Source organism: Periplaneta americana, chromosome 10, assembly GCF_040183065.1.
Source record: "Periplaneta americana isolate PAMFEO1 chromosome 10, P.americana_PAMFEO1_priV1, whole genome shotgun sequence".
NCBI lineage: Eukaryota > Metazoa > Arthropoda > Insecta > Blattodea > Blattidae > Periplaneta > Periplaneta americana.
Genome location: NC_091126.1, coordinates 87,498,865 through 87,518,484, shown reverse-complemented (window position 1 = coordinate 87,518,484; position 19,620 = coordinate 87,498,865). Strand labels below are relative to the sequence as shown.

At 35.1% G+C, this 19,620-nt stretch overlaps 1 protein-coding gene across 4 annotated transcripts in view; it reads left to right on the top strand.

Annotated features, from left to right (window-relative positions):
- The first annotated feature begins 11,781 nt into the window (after positions 1-11,781).
- LOC138707871 (solute carrier family 41 member 1-like) overlaps positions 11,782-19,620 on the top strand; it is a 144,293-nt gene continuing 136,454 nt past the window's right edge. Inside the window, exons 1-2 of one of the 4 annotated variants that reach the window (XM_069837866.1) lie at positions 11,782-11,947; positions 13,821-13,909. In XM_069837866.1, the coding sequence (XP_069693967.1) occupies positions 13,887-13,909 (23 nt within the window). In that variant the 5' untranslated portion in view covers positions 11,782-11,947; positions 13,821-13,886. The other 3 variants (XM_069837865.1, XM_069837868.1, XM_069837867.1) reach the window with 3 other exon arrangements.

Sequence of the window (19,620 nt, the reverse complement as noted above, 5' to 3'; positions counted from 1 at the left end):
ATTTGCTGCTTTACTAGAGAAGTAGAAAAAGTCTGTTACAATAAAATTTATTGATCACGTTTTATTTCCAATTCTGGTGTGATTATTATTGCTTAACCTCATCCCACTTTGTTAACTACGTAAGCCTACACTACAAGTACCGGTACACGTAAGTTACTCCATTAATTCATATTTCCATTATTATTGTTGTAAAGGGAAATGCAAATTAATATTTATTGGCTTCATAGTTAATTATCGCTATAATCTTGAATGAGTGAAGCTATTATAGTAAATTTCAGTTCCTTTTGCACAAACAAAAATTATATTAACTTATTTCTTGCAGGTATCTTCCAGTTTATGGTGGAATTTAATATACTTCATTAAAATAATAAATTAACTTTATGCATTTAATATTTCAATAATGCAAGGAAGGTGTTAATTTTTCCAAAAGAACACTAAAACGAAAGTGTAACATATTTTGTCGGCTGCTAGGAGAGATCTGCGATGATGAGGCGATAGTAGCGATTCTAGTGGTGAGCAACTACCCATGTTTGCATTTTTACTACATATTGAGCTTCGCGACTGTATAAGGTAGACTGTGGTTCCGAGTTCCTTCACAAACAAGCATTCTTTCGTTACGCTTTACTTTTGCAATCTCCAAGCTGTGTAGTGCTGAAGCTGACTACAGCACTTTCCCGCGTAAAAATAGCCAATCAGAGCAGTGATTTCAGCTTCGCACATGCGCATAACTGTCTACATTCTCATGTGGAGTTTTGAGTAGCACAACGAACCCCCTGAGGCACCAAAGAGCGAAGACTAAAAACTTTATAACGCGTCATGAACATAACCACGGGAAATTGTCAAATGACAAATCAAATACTTTGGTATTACAAATACATTATTTGAGCAAAAATTATCATTGTACTGTAGCACATAAGGACGGGCCGCCCCTGTATTGCAGTAAATGCAAACGTTCACTAATAATTGTTGGGCATACAAAAGGATAACACATACCGGTACTCAAAATGGATAACACAATTAAAGAAGATCAGTCAATACAGTATTAGGCCTACTAATATAACTACTGCTTACTTCCATTACTAATACTACGGTACTACTGCTACTACTACTACTACTACTACTACTACTACTACTACTACTACTACTACTACTACTACTACTACCACTAATACTAGTACTAATAATAATAATAATAATAATAATAATAATAATAATAATAAATCAGTTTATATTTTTAATAGATGGATGTTGACAACCTAGAGTCCTTAGCCTAATTCGTCCTGAATTTCAATTCTTTATGTTTTGTCACTTTTCGACTTAAAGGAACAGAGGATTGATATTATAATCTATAAGAAATAGGTGCGTTTTAATTGTTTTAATGTTGGTAATTTCTTAGAAAGAGTCCATTATTTCTATAGCACTAATACTAAACTACACTATTCCATTACTTTGTTAAATGCGACAGGCTCATGTCAGGAGATTTACTGGCAAAATTCCGGCACACTGGCGACGCTGATATAACCTCGGCAGTTGCGAGGGTCGTTAAATAAACCATTTTTTTTTTCATTACTTTGCTCGATCTCTATGTGTACTGTTCATACTCGTGGCATTTTATTAAATTAGAGCAACCATTATTATAGATTTAGGTGCCCAATATTTCATCAATTTCCTACGTACGAAAGCTGCAAGGACCTGCCATGTCATTGGCGCTTTCTAGGAATTTTTTTTTTTTTTTTTTTTTTTTTGAGCCTGCATTGTATTTTTTTTTAAGTTATGTGCGATAGGTGCTTCTTTAGCTCTTTGAAATAGAATTATTATATTTAACATAGTTAAGAATCATACCTAGATAGTTATTACGATACCAATATTTTTATAAAATCAACATATGTATTTCGTTATATGAAATGACCGGAATGGATATGGTAGGCCTACCAGTATTTGCCTCTTCGCCTAATTTTTCATCCACGAGCCGCCATTGTCTGAGACAAATCAATTATATTGTTTTACCTGTAGGGTAAAGATTGGTATATTGTGATATTAATAATAATAATAATAATAATAATAATAATAATAATAATAATAATAATATGAGAGTTCTTTTTGAGAATTTTTTACAATTTTACTGAGCGAGAGGAAGATCGGTTTTTTTGCGTCAACGTATTAAGGGAATGTTCGTGGACAAGTTTCTGCACAAAACCGGTCCTTCCAAAATTGTAAAAATTTTTCAAAAAATACTATCATAATAATATTAGTATCCAGGCGCGGCTCTTTAAGGTTGTAGCAAGTTTGCGCTACACCTAAAAATTTTACGGATATCTTGGTTTAAAATACAAGTTAAATTATTGTGGTCTAAGTACACGATTGGTATGCTCGGCTGTAGTAAGATTCTCATCCAACTATAATCGTTTGTAGGAGCCTCATCGTTGACTTGCAAAAGTAAACGATCATACTTCTCATGGAGACTGGCTTGATCTATGGTATCTCTTCGGGTCGAGGGGACGAGAGGGGTGTTGTCCAGCGTGAATTTTAAGCTGTTGATAAACGAACATGGAGGTAGACGAGCTTTGAGAATGGAAACAGATGACAGTAACTCATGAGTGACAATGAATGAGTCGACAAAACATGCCCGCCCTGCGACTGCAGTTAGGCGCGAAAACAAGTTTTTTTAGGGTATTGTATTGTATTGTATTTATTAACATTCCATGGTATTCATACATGCTTACAGCTAGAATATGGAACAAGTCAAAAAACTTAATACTATTATAAAATCTTAATTTATAGTCACGGTCTAGATGAAATATATATAGACGAGCTTTACAATATAGTCTACTAGTACAACACAAAGTTTTAGTATCAATTTCATTAAGTGTTATTGAATGTCATGAATTCACCTACAGAACAGGGGCGTATTTTGCGGACTACCGGGGCTACCGGCGGTAGCCCAAGGAAATTACAAAAGAAAAAGTTTATAATATAACATAATGTAATAATTTTGTATTATTAGTTTTACCATACTAATTAAAATTAAAGTAATTGTTAGATTTATATGCGCTCTCTGCTCTCGAAAAGAAACAAGTTGTCAAGGCGGCATCGCTGGAGAAACCGCTTGCTACGTGAGGTAGCCTGTGACCGTACCGCGCACGCTGTCCTGTCGCACAGCTGCCCGTCCCTCCCGCTCCCTTCTGTTTCCATCGTGCAGTGTAGGCCGGTCGAGTTACCGCTCTCGTGATCGGTTTCTTCGCAGGCGAGAAGCAACAATACGCTTAGTACGCTAGCTCATGAATGTGATTGTGTTCTTGCAGTGCATTATTTTAAATCCGTGATTTGTTCGAGTGTCTAAGAGTTAAATTAATTGTGAATTATTAAGTTTTTAATTTCCCAATTAAGTGATAGTGTGAAAAATATGGCAGAACAAGTTTCTGGAGAGGTTTGTGTTGAAAATGACTGTGTAATAGAAGGTTTATTAAAAGTGCCTTTTAACCGTCGTACATAACAACGAGAAAGTTGAAATTGTGGAAATGGAAAGACCAACTCCTGAGTTAAATTTGTCCATGGACGTAAAAGAAAAACAGCGAGAGTACACACGCCATTTCACTTCAACATCATATGGTAAGTGGAATTGGTTGTGTGGTAGTTCTAAACTGTCTAAACTATTTTACTGGCCATGTTTGTTATTTAGCCGCGAAACTAATGTGTGGTCAAAAGAGGGGTTTTCTAATATGAACTCCCTTCGAACGGCAGTCCTAAAACACGACAAATCAAAAGCTCATATTTGTAGTAGCATGAACTTTACAAACTTTGGGAAGACAAGAATTGATTTACAGCTAGATACGCAAAAAGCTCTACACGTCAACCAACACAATGCTCTTGTGAAAAAAAAAATCGGGAGATTTTACTGCATCTTATTAACGCAGTTTGCTTTCTAGGAAAACAAGAATTGGCTTTTCGGGGTCATAACGAGAGTGTGGAATCAGACAATATAGGAAATTATATTGAATATTTAAGTTCCTTAAGTGAATTTGACCATTTACTGGCCAATCATCTTGAGAGTTCAACAGTATTTCGTGGTACTTCTCTCGCAATTCAGAATGACTTAATATTTGCTATAAGTGGGGTTATGACAAAGAACATAAAACCTTTTGTGGCCATTGTTGTTGATGAAAAAAGTTACTGCTCTAATCAGAGTCAATTGTCCACTGTTTGAAGATACGTCGACAGTACTGCCAATGTTCAAGAACGGTTTATAGGATTCACAAATGTCAGTTCGGACAAAACTGCTGCTGCTTTGTTTCAGCATGTGGAAGGTGTTATAGCAGAATACAATGTCGGCAATAAGTTAATTGCACAGACATACGATGGTGCTTCAGTTATGGCGGGAAATATTAATGGCTTTAAAACAAAAGTTCAAGAAAAGTATCCTCAAGCACTATTTGTCCATTGTTACAGCCATATTCTCAATTTAGTTTTGCAACAAACTACTTCATCCATTCCAGAATGCCGCAATTTTTTCAAAACACTGTCGGGTTTAGCTGCATTTTTCTCATCATCTCCTAAAAGATCAGAAAACTCAAGGAATTTATGAACAAGAAAAGTATCCTCAAGCACTATTTGTCCATTGTTACAGCCATGTTCTCAATTTAGTTTTGCAACAAACTACTTCATCCATTCCAGAATGCCGCAATTTTTTCAAAACACTGTCGGGTTTAGCTGCATTTTTCTCATCATCTCCTAAAAGATCAGAAAACTCAAGGAATTTATGAACAAGAAACTCCCAAAAGTAGCACCAACTAGATGGAATTTTACATCTCGGCTTGTAAATACAGTAAAGGAATACAGAGAACAACTGACTGCTTTCTTTAAAAATATCATTTGTAATGACTCCGAAGAAAACTGGGATGATGATGTAATTGTGCAGGCTCAAGGATATTTGAATTTTTTCACACAGTTTCAGAATATATTTCTTCTTGAAGTCTATGCTAGAGTGTTCGCACATACAGATGTGCTCTACAATATTCTTCAGACAAAAAGTCTAGACATAGCTTACTGCTTGCAAGAGGTATCAAAGTTAAAAAATACTGTATCCGAGTTCAGATGTAGTGGGTTTCTGTCCATATGGAGTAATATGGAAAATGAAAATTCTTCAGCCAATACAATGGAACCACCATTAAAGCGAAGAAAAGGAGATGATGAATTGAAATACAGGCAGCTGTACTACAGCAAACTAGATCGTATGCACATGGAAATTTCTGACAGATTTTCTGATTATGGAAAGCTTCAGTTCACACATCTTCTAGATTCTCAAAAATTTTCTGCTTATAGAGAAAACTTCCCGAATGAGGCACTAAACAAATTATTTCAGTCCTATAACAGTCACTTTGATCAAGTACGTTTGAAAAATGAATTAAGTGTAATATATTCAGCAGAAGTCTTTGATTTTTCGAACAAACCTATCCATGAAATATTATCTGCCATATATGAAAACCAGCTGAACCAAGTTATTCCTGAAGTCCTTAAATTGGCAACATTAATTGTGACAATACCAGCTACGTCAGCATCGGTAGAAAGAACATTTTCTGCGTTGAAGAGAATAAAATCCTACTGTAGATCAACTCATACACAAGAACGTTTATCCGGCTTGGCACTAATATCCATTGAAAAGTCATTTCTACAGAAACTTTGCAAGTGGCCCAACTGTAATTTCAAGGACGAAGCCATCAACCTATTTTCGTCCCAATCAAGACGTCTGGAATTCACATAAATATGTAAGGAATTTTATTATAGGGATTTTAAAATATATTTTGTGTAATAATAGGGTCAGTGGTAGCCCAAACTCTTTAAACAGTATGTTTTTTTTTTATTTAACGACGCTCGCAACTGCAGAGGTTATATCAGCGTCGCCGGATGTGCCGGAATTTTGTCCCGCAGGATTTCTTTTACATGCCAGTAAATCTACTGACATGAGCCTGTCGCATTTAAGCACACTTAAATGCCATCGACCTGGCCTGGGATGGAACCCGCAACCTTGGGCATAGAAGGCCAGCGCCATACCAACTCGCCAACCAGGTCGACTTTAACCAGTATACGCCACTGCTACAGAATAGAAGGCGTGAGAAATTAGGTACTTCTTTAATTTGGCCCTAAATAATTTTATGTTTTGAGTTTCATTTTTTATATCGATAGGGAGGCTATTAAAAAATTTTACTGCCATATAACCAAGAGGAGTAGAAATTCTACTCCTCTTGCATATAACGCACTCCTTTTTGATAACACCATAGACTTGCCGATGGAGTATGAAAGTCATTTTTTGACGTGTATTTATGCTATGAACTGTTGAATTAATTACAACATTTTCACGATTACATACGAGGAAGATTATTAATGAAAAGATATACTGACAAGCCATGGGATTATTTGTAGTTTTTTTAAAATAGCCGTACACTATTCCCTAGATTTGGCACCTACTATTATTCTAATTACTCTTTTTTGTGATAGAAATATATTATTACTATCTGTGGAATTTCCCCAGAATATTATTCCAAAACTCATTACCGAGTGGAAATATGCAAAGTATATTGTTTTTAAGGTATTGATATTTACTATCTTTTGCATAGATCTAATAGTAAAACAAGCTGAATTTAGTTTGGGGGTAATTTCTTTAATATGATTTTTCCAATTTAACACATTATCGATTTTTAAGCCAAGAAATTTGGTTGTTGTTGTTTCTAATAGGGATCGATTATTAATTATTGCGCTAGAAATTTGCGACGTTGAATTTGGACAGGATTTAAATTGAATGATGTTAGTTTTGTTACAATTTAATATTAATTTATTGACTGAGAACCAGTCACATATTTTAAAGAGAATTTCCTCTGTTGAGGATTGGAATGTGTTGGAGTTATTAGCTGTAATTACTATACTTGTGTCATCTGCAAATAATATGGGATGACCTACATCTTTTATTAGGGGGGCAAGATCATTTATAAACACTAGAAAAAGTAGGGGACCTAATATTGATCCTTGAGGAATTCCATGAGGGTGAGAGGGTGTTTTCGCTTTCCGTTTCACTGCAGTTACTTGAGTCGAGTTGGTTGAAAGCACGTGGTGGTGCGTAAGAAGCTGTTTCAATAAATTGTGTTGTGTTATTCTACTATATTAAATAGACTAGTTAAGATGAATGCAATTCAATCTTTAATAGAACATCCATTTTCATCTCGCAGCTTAGAAGAGAAGTGTGAGATTAAGGGTCTTGTAGATCGACTCCGAACCTTGAAATTTCACAGTGCGTTAAAACCAAAACCAGGTCGTTTAACAGAAAATTCAATTCTGACGCGTACGAGAAGTTTCAGTGGTTATGTGGTTGTGAAGTAAGAAAATCGTTGTTCTGTTTTCCTTGTGTTTTGTTCGGAGGAGAAGAGGCGTGGACAAAGGACGTTGTTAGTGACATCCAGCATCTCCAGGATCGTTCTAAAAAACACGAAAACTCGAAGGCTCGCAAGAAAAATGCCCTGAAGCTAGCCATGTTCGGCAATGCCAGTATAGCACAGCAAATGGATAGCGTCTATAGGCGTTCCATAGAATCCCATAATGAGCAAGTGACCCAAAACAGGTACGCGCTTAATATAATAATTAACTGTATACGGTTTTGTGGCGCTTTTGAGCTAGCCTTAAGAGGTCACGATGAGTCCGATATGTCGGATAATCCCGGAATATTTCGGGGACTCGTAAATTTCAGTGCCGAGTTGGATAGTGCCATGAAAGCTCATATAGAAAAAGCATCTGTATTTAAAGACACTTCCAAAACAATACAGAACGAACTTCTGCAATGCATGTTAGAAGTTTGTCAAGGAGAGATTTCTTAGCAGTTGCAGGAATCTACAGTAGCGTGCAAATTAATCCGAACAACGTAATTACTTATGCAAAAACACTCAAACGGGATAAAAAAAAAAGGATCTAAAACATACCTCAGTAATCTATGTGGCCTCCCTTGTTCCTAATAACAGCTCTGAGACGAGTTGGCATGGATTCCACTAATTTTCCACAAATATTCTTCATTTATTCATCGCGAAACCATACACCAATGAGGGCAGAAATCATCTTCTCCTTTGTAGAACAATCCATTTTTTGCATTCTTCTTTTGCAAATTGACCACAAGTTATCAATGGGGTTGATGTCGGGTGAGTTGCCTGGCCAGGGGATTACCTGAATATTCTTCTTGTTGAAGAATTCTGTAGTTTTTCGAGATGTATGGCATGGTGCCAGGTCTTGTTGGAACACACCTCTGCCATCCGGAAATGATATTTTCAGCTGGGGTACGATTCTGGTTTCCAATAAGTGAATATATTTGTCAGAATTCATCATTCCCTTGATAGGTATTAATGCTCTAGGCCCTTCATGTGCAAAACAACCCCAAAACATTACTTTAGGGGGGTATTTGGGTGTTTGTTAGAGATGAGCTGCTGTTACTTTTTCGGATCCTTTCCGTACGTAAGAAACACGGTGACCGTGGACCTCGAAATGAGACTCATCGGAAAAAAGTACATTCTTCCAGTCATTCACTGTCCAGTGTTGATGTAATTTTGCCCACATTAAGCGTTTTTTGCACATAACAGGGGTTAGCAGTTGCTTCTTAATAGGCTTACGAGCCCTTCGTCCAGCTTCCAAAAGCCTACGCCGCACTGTTGTGACGTGAATATTCGCCCCAGTGGTAGCAATTAACTCGCTGGTTAAGTCGACAGCAGTTAGTCTAGGATTTAATTTACTTTTCCTGACAATTAAACAATCATCTGCAGGTGAAGTCTTCCTTTTCCGGCCACAGTTTCGTTTTTTCCTGGGGTGTGATGGATCCAGTCTCCCTGTATCGTTTTATGATCGAATTAACAGTAGCCAAACCGATGTAACATTCTGCAGCAATTTGCCTCTGTGTCATAGAAGAATGCTCTGCTAATGTTATAATTTTAGACCGTTTTCGTGGAGTTGTATCCATTTGTGAAGACGACAGAATGTACACAGGATTGCAGTATTAAGTCTTCAACACAACTGAAATGCTTATAAGTACAAAACGACAGGCAAAATGTCACATATTATAAAAAAAATAATGACAGACCTTCAACAATGGAATTACACGTACTACGGATGTCAATTAAAGCGGTATGAGCAGCTGTGAGGCCAAAAATGACAGAAAATGTAAAAATATATCGTGTTCGGAATAATTTGCACGCTACTGTAATTTCGTGGCCGTCATTGCTGACGAGACTAGTGATGTGTCATCGAAATATCAGCTGGTTAATATATTCAGATATTTGGTAAATTCAAAACCGGTTGAAAGATTCTGGAAATTTGTTAACCCTGAAGGTCAAAATGCTGCATCATTAGCAACATATATTACTGAAGAGCTTGATCTTCATTTCGAGAGCTATCCTGAAAAAGTGATAGCACAAACATATGATGGTGCCTCTATCATGGCTGGTTCCAAAGGTGGGGTTCAAGCTATCATAAAGGAGAAGTATGCTTCAGCTCAGTACATCAACTGCCATGCACATCAATTGAATCTAATCATGCTACATGCTGCTTCAATTAATAGAAGTGTCGGGTATTTTTTGTTAATTTGCAAGGCATATGTACTTTCTTCTCCAACTCTCCACAGAGAACGGCAATTTTAGACGAAGTGGTGGGTAAAAGACTTCCAAGAGCCGTTCCTACTCGATGGAATTTTCAGTCCAGATCTGTGAACACAGTATATGAGTACAGACTCGAATTACTAGAATGTATGGAAGTTATTCAAACAGGAGATAGGATAACGAACGATAAGATAATTCTCCAAGCTTCTGGCTATAAGGGAATATTGTCTGAGGAAACTTTCATTTATTGGTTGTCCTTTTTTCATAAAATCATGCCCTATGTGGACATATTATTCAATCAACTTCAAAAACGAGACACTAATCCAAATTTGGTTGAAACTCATATTCAGGCATTTGAAAGAGAAGTTAGAAAAATTGGAGAGAATATCTGTACAGAAAGTTACGGTGAAGAGATGACAAAAAGAAGAAGAGTCGAGTTTCTTGTTGAGAGAATGAGAAAAACACATGAAATTTATGATGCAATCCTCAGGGAAATAAAGGACAGGTTTGGTTTCAAAGGGCATCTAGGAGCATCAACTTTGTTTAGGCCAGATAAATTTGAAGATTTCCACAATGTTTTCCCATAAGATTTTCTTCGTAGTGTCATTAGAGCGTATCCTTTCATAAATGAAAGGAATATTCGCACAGAACTTTCAGTTATTTATGGCACTGACGAGTTCAGAAAGATTTCAGGCTGTGTGTCTCTAATGGAATTTTTCAGAGACAACAATTTATGTTCAACTTTCGGCGAGTGTACAAAATTACTAGAAATTCTACTAACAATCCCTATGACGACTTCAGAGGCTGAAAAGTGTTTTTCTACTTTCAAAAGAGTAAAAACATTTTTGAGGAGCACAATGTCTGAAAATCGATTGTCGGCCCTTGCAATGCTGTCAATAGACCGTCACTTCATCTTGAGCATTGTTGACTTCAATCAGCGGGTCATCGAGAAGTTCGCGAGGAATAAGGAGAGACGAGCCAGTTTTCTATATAATTAGGTGAGTTTTTGCAAATTTTTACGACTGTAGCATGGTAGGCCTAATATTTTGTAGTAAGAAAGTAAACGAACAAAATTTTGAAGCACTGGCCGCCACTGTTAGTATCAGATTTTACCAACCTTTACCCTATTCTGTTTGGGGGTGGAAATGAGTGGTCATCATGTTAGTGTGCGGTCTGTGTCACAAAAAAAAAAAAAAAAAAAAAAAAAAAGACAGAAAAGCCGTTAAACATCTGCTCTATAAAAATGTATAAGGTAAGCAGATTTTTTGAACATACGCAGTATTTACACCTTAGCTTCATCACTGGTATATAAGGTACATGGGAAATGACATACCGGTAATGCTTTATGTAGCCTATCTCGCAAGTATTCTCTCTGAAAAACTCAGTGCAGTTTTGCGTAGGAATCAAACATCCATCCGAATTAGTTCAGAACTGAAGTACAATTAAATAATGGGAATTTATTTTCTATTAGTTGTCTCAAATCTCCGTCAACATTTCACCATTTCATGATTCTATAAAACGAAAGGTCATAGTGCTCCCCCTCCCGAAATTCCATTCCATTCTAGTATAGTATGCTACAAATTAGCTGTTCATCATTAAAGTCTAGTGAGAAAATATTGCTCAAGCTTATTTAACTGTCGTGGAAAACGAACGACCGAGATTATGCTGCAACGATGGTTAGGAAAAGAAACTGCCCTTTGTAAAGGGGTGGAGGAAATAGAAGATTAAATCTTTACCACCGTAAAAACCCTTGAGCCCCGCAATTAATTTCCGTTCATTACGACAGTCAGTATTGTCTACAGTTGATTATGACAGAAGTTGTATACATAGATGACGACATGGTCCATTACGAAAGACGTCTTCTCAACAGTTTACTGTGTCACCTGTTGTGTGCACACAACGAGTTAATGTGCACATGATGACATTGATGACAAATAGTCGACTACGATATTCACTGTTGACAGTATTACAGGAATTACAGCGGTTAGAATTCCAGAAACCTAAGAGAGCACGAGATTGTCATAGACCAATAATGATTAGGTACAGTGTTAACCATTAAATTCCATTGATTTTCTAACTTGAACCGATATATTTCCGTGATTTACAATAACGTCAATATAGTTTGAAAGTGTGTGTTTAATTAATTATATTGGTAACACTGAACAGGTTGAGGGAGTAAAGTGTACGCGTGTGTATACGTGAGTTTGTTACGCAATATTATTCAGCGGCGCCAACGGGGCAATGGTGTGACTTTTACTGTGTAGTAGGTATAATGAGTGAAAGTGTTTACACTCATAAAGTATCTCCAGTATGAACGTCATTTGATACCGGTGAGCTATCTTTAACGTCATACAGCCTTTTTGTATGTTATCATTTATTAATTTGATGTAAGTTTTAAATGCATGAGGAGATAAAATCTTTTGGCACATTCATGTATTAATGTATAGGCCTAATATATGCTGATTACCGGTATTCTTTACTGACAGTGTAATTCTTATTTTTGAACTGAATCAAGCTGTGAACATGCGACTCTATTTTCGATAAAGTTTGAGGTGAATAGGTGCAGGTGCCTATGCGTTTATTTTTGGTAAGAGATTTGTTTTTTGGGCATGATCATTAAGTTTTAAAATGTGAACTCCATGCTTCGTTATTTAATTCACATCCTAATACCAGTCGTTGTTGCACACTTAAATGTGGCGTTAAGGTTATGTATAAATTTTCATCTAGAGTATAGGCTCTGCAAGTGAATGTGTATGTCATAATTACACTTATAATTCAATATAAAGTCTAACACACAACAATACTACTTAAACATAGGATATTAGGGAACATTGATTTATGTCAGACCTACTAATATTTAGACCAGGTACCGGCAGATCTAATCCCAAAGTTTTTACTTTTCGCCTTATTCATAATAGTTTATAACAATTCTGTTAATAAATAGCTTACTGATAAATGAACAGAGGTGTATCTTACTGAAGTGGGGGAACTCCTTGAAAGCCCACTACCAAACTTTCAATAATTAGATTTAATTTTTAAAAGTGTCATAAATAATTTCGCCATAGTTTTCCTTGAGGCATAAGATTGTTTCAGTAGGCTATAGAATCCCCAAAATCATCTCGCTATCATCAATCTTATCGACGCTAAATAACCTAGTAGTTGATACAGCGTCGTTAAATAACCAACTAAAATAAATAAATGAAGAGTCCACTGCAAAAAGGGGGAATGTGGAATGTATTGCATTTTGCAGGAAATGCAATTTAAACTTTGACATTCCCACTTTTTGTGTGGTATACCAATTCTTCAACGCGATGTAGATCTGGAACTATCATCTTTATTGCAGTGCAGCACAGTGTATTATATTCTACTCCCTTTGATCTATAGTACTGAACCTTCATCTCATTTTTCACAAATTTACGACATTCCCCCTTTTTACAGTGGACTCTTCATCTGTATTTTGAAAAAAGAACCAAATAGCCTACTTAAGATTTTGTGTGGGTAGTAGAAGTAGGTGAGATTACAAAACATAAGTATGATAGAAATATATAGGCCTATAAAAAACTAAACCAATAGAAGTGAGTAGAGAGAGAATGATACTTAGTCGATATCATTATTTTTAAGGAACTGCCACCTTATCTCATTATCTCTTGACTTAGTTGTCTCATGATGTCACTTATGGTTTCAATTATGAGGTTCCAATTAGTCTTTGGACTGTTGTACATACATACATATATGCATGCAAGCGCAACATTCCTCTTCAAATGCGAAGTCGATTTATGTCTCAAAATTACAGATACACTAATGATCGTAAGTTTTCACTACTACATAAATGCTCTCAAAATGCAAACAATTAAGACAGGAAAATTCACTCCAAATTCTGGAATGAATTAATGGTACAGTATTTAGTGAGAGAACGCATGTGTTGATATTGTAAATGAACATTATCGGTAGGTCCCAGTTATATTGGAAGATGAATACTGACTACATATTGCTATAGTTTGTGATTTTGAAAGACATAGGCCCTAGGCGAAATTATGGCTTGTTTCCCTGTTTGGACATTTTGAGAATAGAAATGCCTTTATTTTCATTTATAATGGATTACAGTTTGAAAAGTTTCTGTGTCAAGGAACTTAAATGCTAAACTTAAATTATTAAAAAATTATTAATTTGTATGGATGTTATAATGCCTTGAACTTGTTCCAGAGGTAAAATATTTAAATCCGGTGAAGGAAGAAGACATAATTCATTGTGAATGATCCTGCGAAAGAAATGTCATTCAAGACATATGGAGAGTAAGTTTGTCTCGATTTATTGTGCACCATTTTGCTGGGAAAGTTGTTATCTAACAGGTATTCGGACAGTGCTGAAAAAAGCTATATACTGCATGAATATGTAGTTTGAAATAAGACCTCTAGGAACATTGATACTGTTATATTTTTGTAGATGTTGCCAATAGTTATTAAAATAAGTTTTGACACTGACCTTGTTTGCTACTAAGTTAGTACTTTTATGTGCCCATTATCAGTTTTCCAGTACAAAGAATTCTGTATATGAAAATATTTCGTATAATGCCATTGGGCACATATACAAATGCATTGGTCATTGTATGTACTTATAAAATTTCACTTCTAACTGCTCCAGCTTTGTGTTTCGTAGCGTAGTGAAAGTAAACTTACTACCTTCATCAGAATTACGTGTATGTTGGAGAAACTGACTGAAAAGTTCACATATTGCATGGTTAAGATCATACCTTCTTGTTTCCATCTCTCCATTGTATAGGCCATTAGATGTAGCTATAGTCATTCCAGTAAAATAGAGAATTTCTTAATCCTGTCTTCTGTGAAATACAGTGAGTCCCAGTGAATGTCCTGGTGTTTCTGTCAGCCAACCAGCAGCAGATCCTCTCACTACCTCTGCTACTTGTATTCGCGAACTCACTGCAATTCATTAGATTAAAATTTACGTACTATGTTATATTAATAAATTTAATAACTTCTCAAACTTTGACATCCCTGTTTTATGACTAACTACTAAAGATGCTAATTCAACTATTCTCAAGAGTTCGTCTTCATTTATCTGCAAGGCTGGTGGATCCCCTAATGTTTATATTTTATCACCCTGACTGGTGTTTGTTATTCTTAATCCATCAGCTCTTATTATGTTTGTGCCAAGAGAGAATGAGGGGAAAGATAGAGTGTATGACTTGAGGCTTTCCCGGCGTTTGATGTAGAATAACTCTTCTCAGGTTCTCAGCCAGGTGAGTTGGATATTTGCTTTCAAGCTGTTGATGGCTAGCTCTGCCATCTGCTTCAGGGAATGAGAGCTTGGAAGCAAATATCCAACTCACCTGGCTGAGAACCCGAGAAGAGTTATTCTAGAAAGATAGAGGTCACCAAATGAGAGCTGTATGGTTGGTGAATCCCCGTCCCCAAAATTAGCTATGTCAGTCTGTCTTTGGTAGCTTGCAGTAAATCAGCTAAAATAAGTGCAGTTTATTACGTTGTGTTGTGTTGTGTTTTGCAATGATTACATATCCAGTGCGTGAATGTGTGCACACTTTGAAAACATACACATGTAAAAAATTGTTTGGGGAAAAATAACTAAATTTTGTGAATAAGTGTAATGAAACATATGTGTGTGAACACACAAGATGGGCAACACTTAAGGCAGCTGCTGTGTAGAGTATGAGTACCTAATGTTATTAATATAACATTCTGTGTAAGTTTTTAATCCTTCAACGTGCCATGAGTTTGGTGGTACAAGCAACACAGTAGTAGCATGGGAGGAGGCTACCACTGATCGGCCGATAGAAACATTGGAGATGTTCACTGTGACTCGCTGTATTTTTTCACTCACTATAAATTTTATACATTTATACATTTACATTTGTCGATAAATACACAGCTATTCAAGCTGTCTACACAAATGACATCTGTCTTTAATTATCCTTCCCAGACTGGAGAGACTGTAGTCTGTGATATAAGATGGTAGTAACAAAGCAATAGAATCAGATATAGGGGGCTACTGGGTGAGCCACTGGTGTAGCTCAGGCAGTATCTCATTTACCTGCTGACTTGGAGCTGCACTAGGACATGGGTTCAATTTATGCTTGGGCTGATTACCTCCTTGACTTTTTCGGAGGTTTTCTCCCAATTGTAAGGCGATTTTCAGATAATCCCATTGCATATCCTCTCTTTCATCTCGCTTTCACCATTCTGTTGACGCTAAATGACCTAGTAGTTCATAAAGGTTGTTAAATAACTGATTAGAAAAAGAAGAAAAGAAAGCTACTGGGTAATGGAAACAATTTGTTCTGTATTGTTTTATACACAAAAGTGAACCCAAATTTTTCTGATTAACTGAACTAGACTGTTCCATTATCAACATAGTAAAATTATCCTCTCACTAGTTTAAATGATTGTTGCATCTTGAATGCACTTAGTGAATGATTATGATATTTGTTTTACTTTTGAGGTTTGAGGTTGCAGTCTGATTTGTTGACTGACAAATGGATGTTCTTTGATATTTTCGTTATTTACAGATAAATTGTAAGATATTTTAGAAGAAGTTGTAAACTTGACATCTTCCATCCAAAATGCTTCTCAGAAAAGTGACCAAGATATGGTCTGTCCTAGGAAGATTATCGTTGTGTTGGAGAAAATGGCAGTTAGGTACGTTTTCCTGTAGCATTGCTATTCCAACATTGCTTCACTGTTGCTATATGATTCTTCCATCTGCTGTGAAGGCTCTGTAGTTGAAAGGAAATATCAAATAATTATCAGTTAACATTTCTAATCTTAAGTTTTCTGCATATTAATGCAAAACCACATAACCTCAGAAATTTGTCTTGTGTAATTATTTTATTTTCTTACTGGTACTGAGTTTGTGCTTAATGTGAAATAAATTTATTAGAACAGCACAAGATCAGCATTTTCAATAATGTATCATACCACGATGTTTTTGTTTAGTAGTGAGGATTGGAAGAGGACAGTCAGATAATGGTTACATGAAGCTTGGAAATCACATTTTAAAAGAAGTTGAGGAAGTAGATTATTTAGGAAGCAGGATTTCATACACTGGAAATATTCATCAACAAATCACTAATAGGATTGGATTGGATGTTAAATTTTATAACACAGTAAAACATATTTTGTGGAACTGGGCTATGTCGAAAATGTCGAAAGAAATAAAAATTATGATGTATAAATATTATTATATGCCTGTAATTACGTATGGTGTTGAGATCTGTACCATGACTAAGAAGGGCACAAGTAGAATCCAGGCAGGAGAAATGAAATTTTTAAGAAGCACAGAAAAGAAAACTGGAAGGGACAAAATCAGAAATGAAGTTATTAGACAGACATTAGGAGTTCAAAAACTAAAAGATACAATAGTGAAATTGAGATTAAAATGGTTAGGTCATTTGAAAAGGAATGAATGAAAGAAGAATACCAAGAAGGGCATTGGAAATGAAAGTCTTAGGTATAAGAACATTAGGAAGATCCCAGACTTGATAGTTAGATTAAGTACGCATAGATTTAAAAGAGAGAGGCTATAATTGAGAAGAAATTAAAGAGGTGGAATTGTGGCAAGACAGGACTTTGTGGAGGAGTCTATGTTCTGAGACGACCCACAACTGAGTGGAAACGTCTACTGATGATGATGATGATGATGATGATGATGATGATGATGATGCTCTAAAATATAAAAATGCATGTATAATGCCTCTTTCTTTTAAAAGTTCGCCCATCAATATTGCCCTCTCCAACCATTATTACACTTCGGACACAGATATACCAGGTTAAATCGATGTGGGTTAACCAAAACTACATTATCCTGAATTATTTTATACTCTTCCTGGGACACTCTGTATTAAGTTACGTTCATTGTTGCCAACCTGTATGATAAGAGCAATATGATAACCGTAAAAAAAAATAGAATTATCTTGTTCTGCTTCTAGACTGTTTATCCAAGTGGTAGCTCTGAAAGAGAACACGTAGAATTTGTCAGATAAGTGAATATTATGTGGAGTGCTAAATACATAACTAATTATTTGCTGATGAGGTATCATTCATTCTTGTGTAGTAGGTCTGGGTCTAAACATATAAAGTTTGCCAGACTATTATGTTTGCAATATAATTAATGTACTAAGTGAGCAACTCATCGTGGAGGTGTTCGAGCTAAGTTAGTAAATGCGAAAAATCATCCAATTTTCACAATGGACAGAATGGTTACAATTTATGTCTGTATAAATCTTAATTACGAAGAAAAATACATTTCAATTTGTGGAAATTTATTCAGTGCTTTCTTAAGTGATTTTGGACACATTTATTATTAGACCTCGTATTTTAGGTTAAATGCCTATTTTTTTTTTTCTGTAGGAATAAACTGAAACTAGTTAAGTATCTTCACATTTTATATAAATTATGAACGTTTGGAAGCAATTTCATGGTGTAAAAATGCCTATTTTGCCCATTGAGACCTATTTTTAAGGTTACGTATATATTTTTAAATTTTTATGTAGCATGTCATGAAGTGGGTATGATTCAAATATCCTGTAATAGTTTGGTTGTAGGAATTAAGAAATTCCTGGAAGGTGTCTGGTTTTGTTGAGCAGTTGAGCAGACAATAGGAATATGATGAATTGGGAGGATGTAGTTCTCCCTAAGAAATCAGTATGAATAATATTCTGGGGAAATTCCACAGATATCTATACTAATAATAAATCTGTAGCCGAAATTTTTCTGGTAATTTTCGATTTTCCAAAAATAATTGGTCCTAACATATATAATTAACCACCCTGAAACCGAAAATCGCTTTTTTGAAATTTTTGTATGTCTGTCTGTCTGTCTGTCTGTCTGTATGTATGTTTGTTACCTTTTCACGCAATAATGGCTGAACGGATTTCGATGAAAATTGGAATATAAATTAAGTTCGTTGTAACTTAGATTTTAGGCTATATGGCATTCAAAATACATTATTTAAAAGGGGGGTTATAAGGGGGCCTGAATTAAATAAATCGAAATATCTCGCTTATTATTAATTTTTGTGAAAAATGTTACATAACAAAAGTTTCTTTAAAAATAATTTGCGATAAGTTTTATTCCTTGAAAAATTTTGATAGGACTGATATTTAATGAGATAAATGAGTTCTAAAATTAAAATAACTGCCATCTAAGGCCGTGTAATGAATTAAAAAACAAATGACTTCATCTATAAGGGGCCTTGGACAGCAACAATCGAAAGCTATGAAAGATAGCCTATAGAGAATGTTTCTGTGTTTGTATGAAGTAATATCGGAAGCTAAATTAACCGATTTGTATAATTAATTATTATTTCACCATTGGAAAGTGTAGTTTCTCTAGATGGACATAATGCTATAATGTTATTACAGTAACTTCTGATATAATATAATATAATATACAGACGTGGACAAATTATTAACAAAATTGACGATTTTTATGATAATTCTGTTTGCAAAATTTGACTTTTTAATTTAGACTACAGTTGACAATTTTGCATATTTCTATCATTACAGTAGATAGAAATAGGCCTATGCAAATATGTCAACTGTATTCTAAATTGAAGAGTCAAATTTTGAAAAAATATATAATTAAAATATTGAATGTTGCTAATAATTTGTAAATGTGCAAAAATGTCAACTGCAGTCTAAATTGAAGAGTCAAATTTTGTAAAAATATACTCATATAATAAAAATCTTCAATTTTGGTAATAACTTGTAAATATGCAAAAATGAAGTGCAGTCTAAATTGAAGAGTCAGATTTAGTAAAAATATATTATAAAAATGTTCAGTTTTGCTAATAATATGGAAATATCCGAAATATCAATTGTAGTCCAAATTGAAGAGTCAAATTTTGAAAATATATAATACAAATCTTCATTTTTTAATAACGTGTAAATGGGCAAAAATGTCAACTGTATTCTGAATTGAAGAATCATATATTGTAAAAGTATATAGGCCTAATAAAAATCTTCAATTTT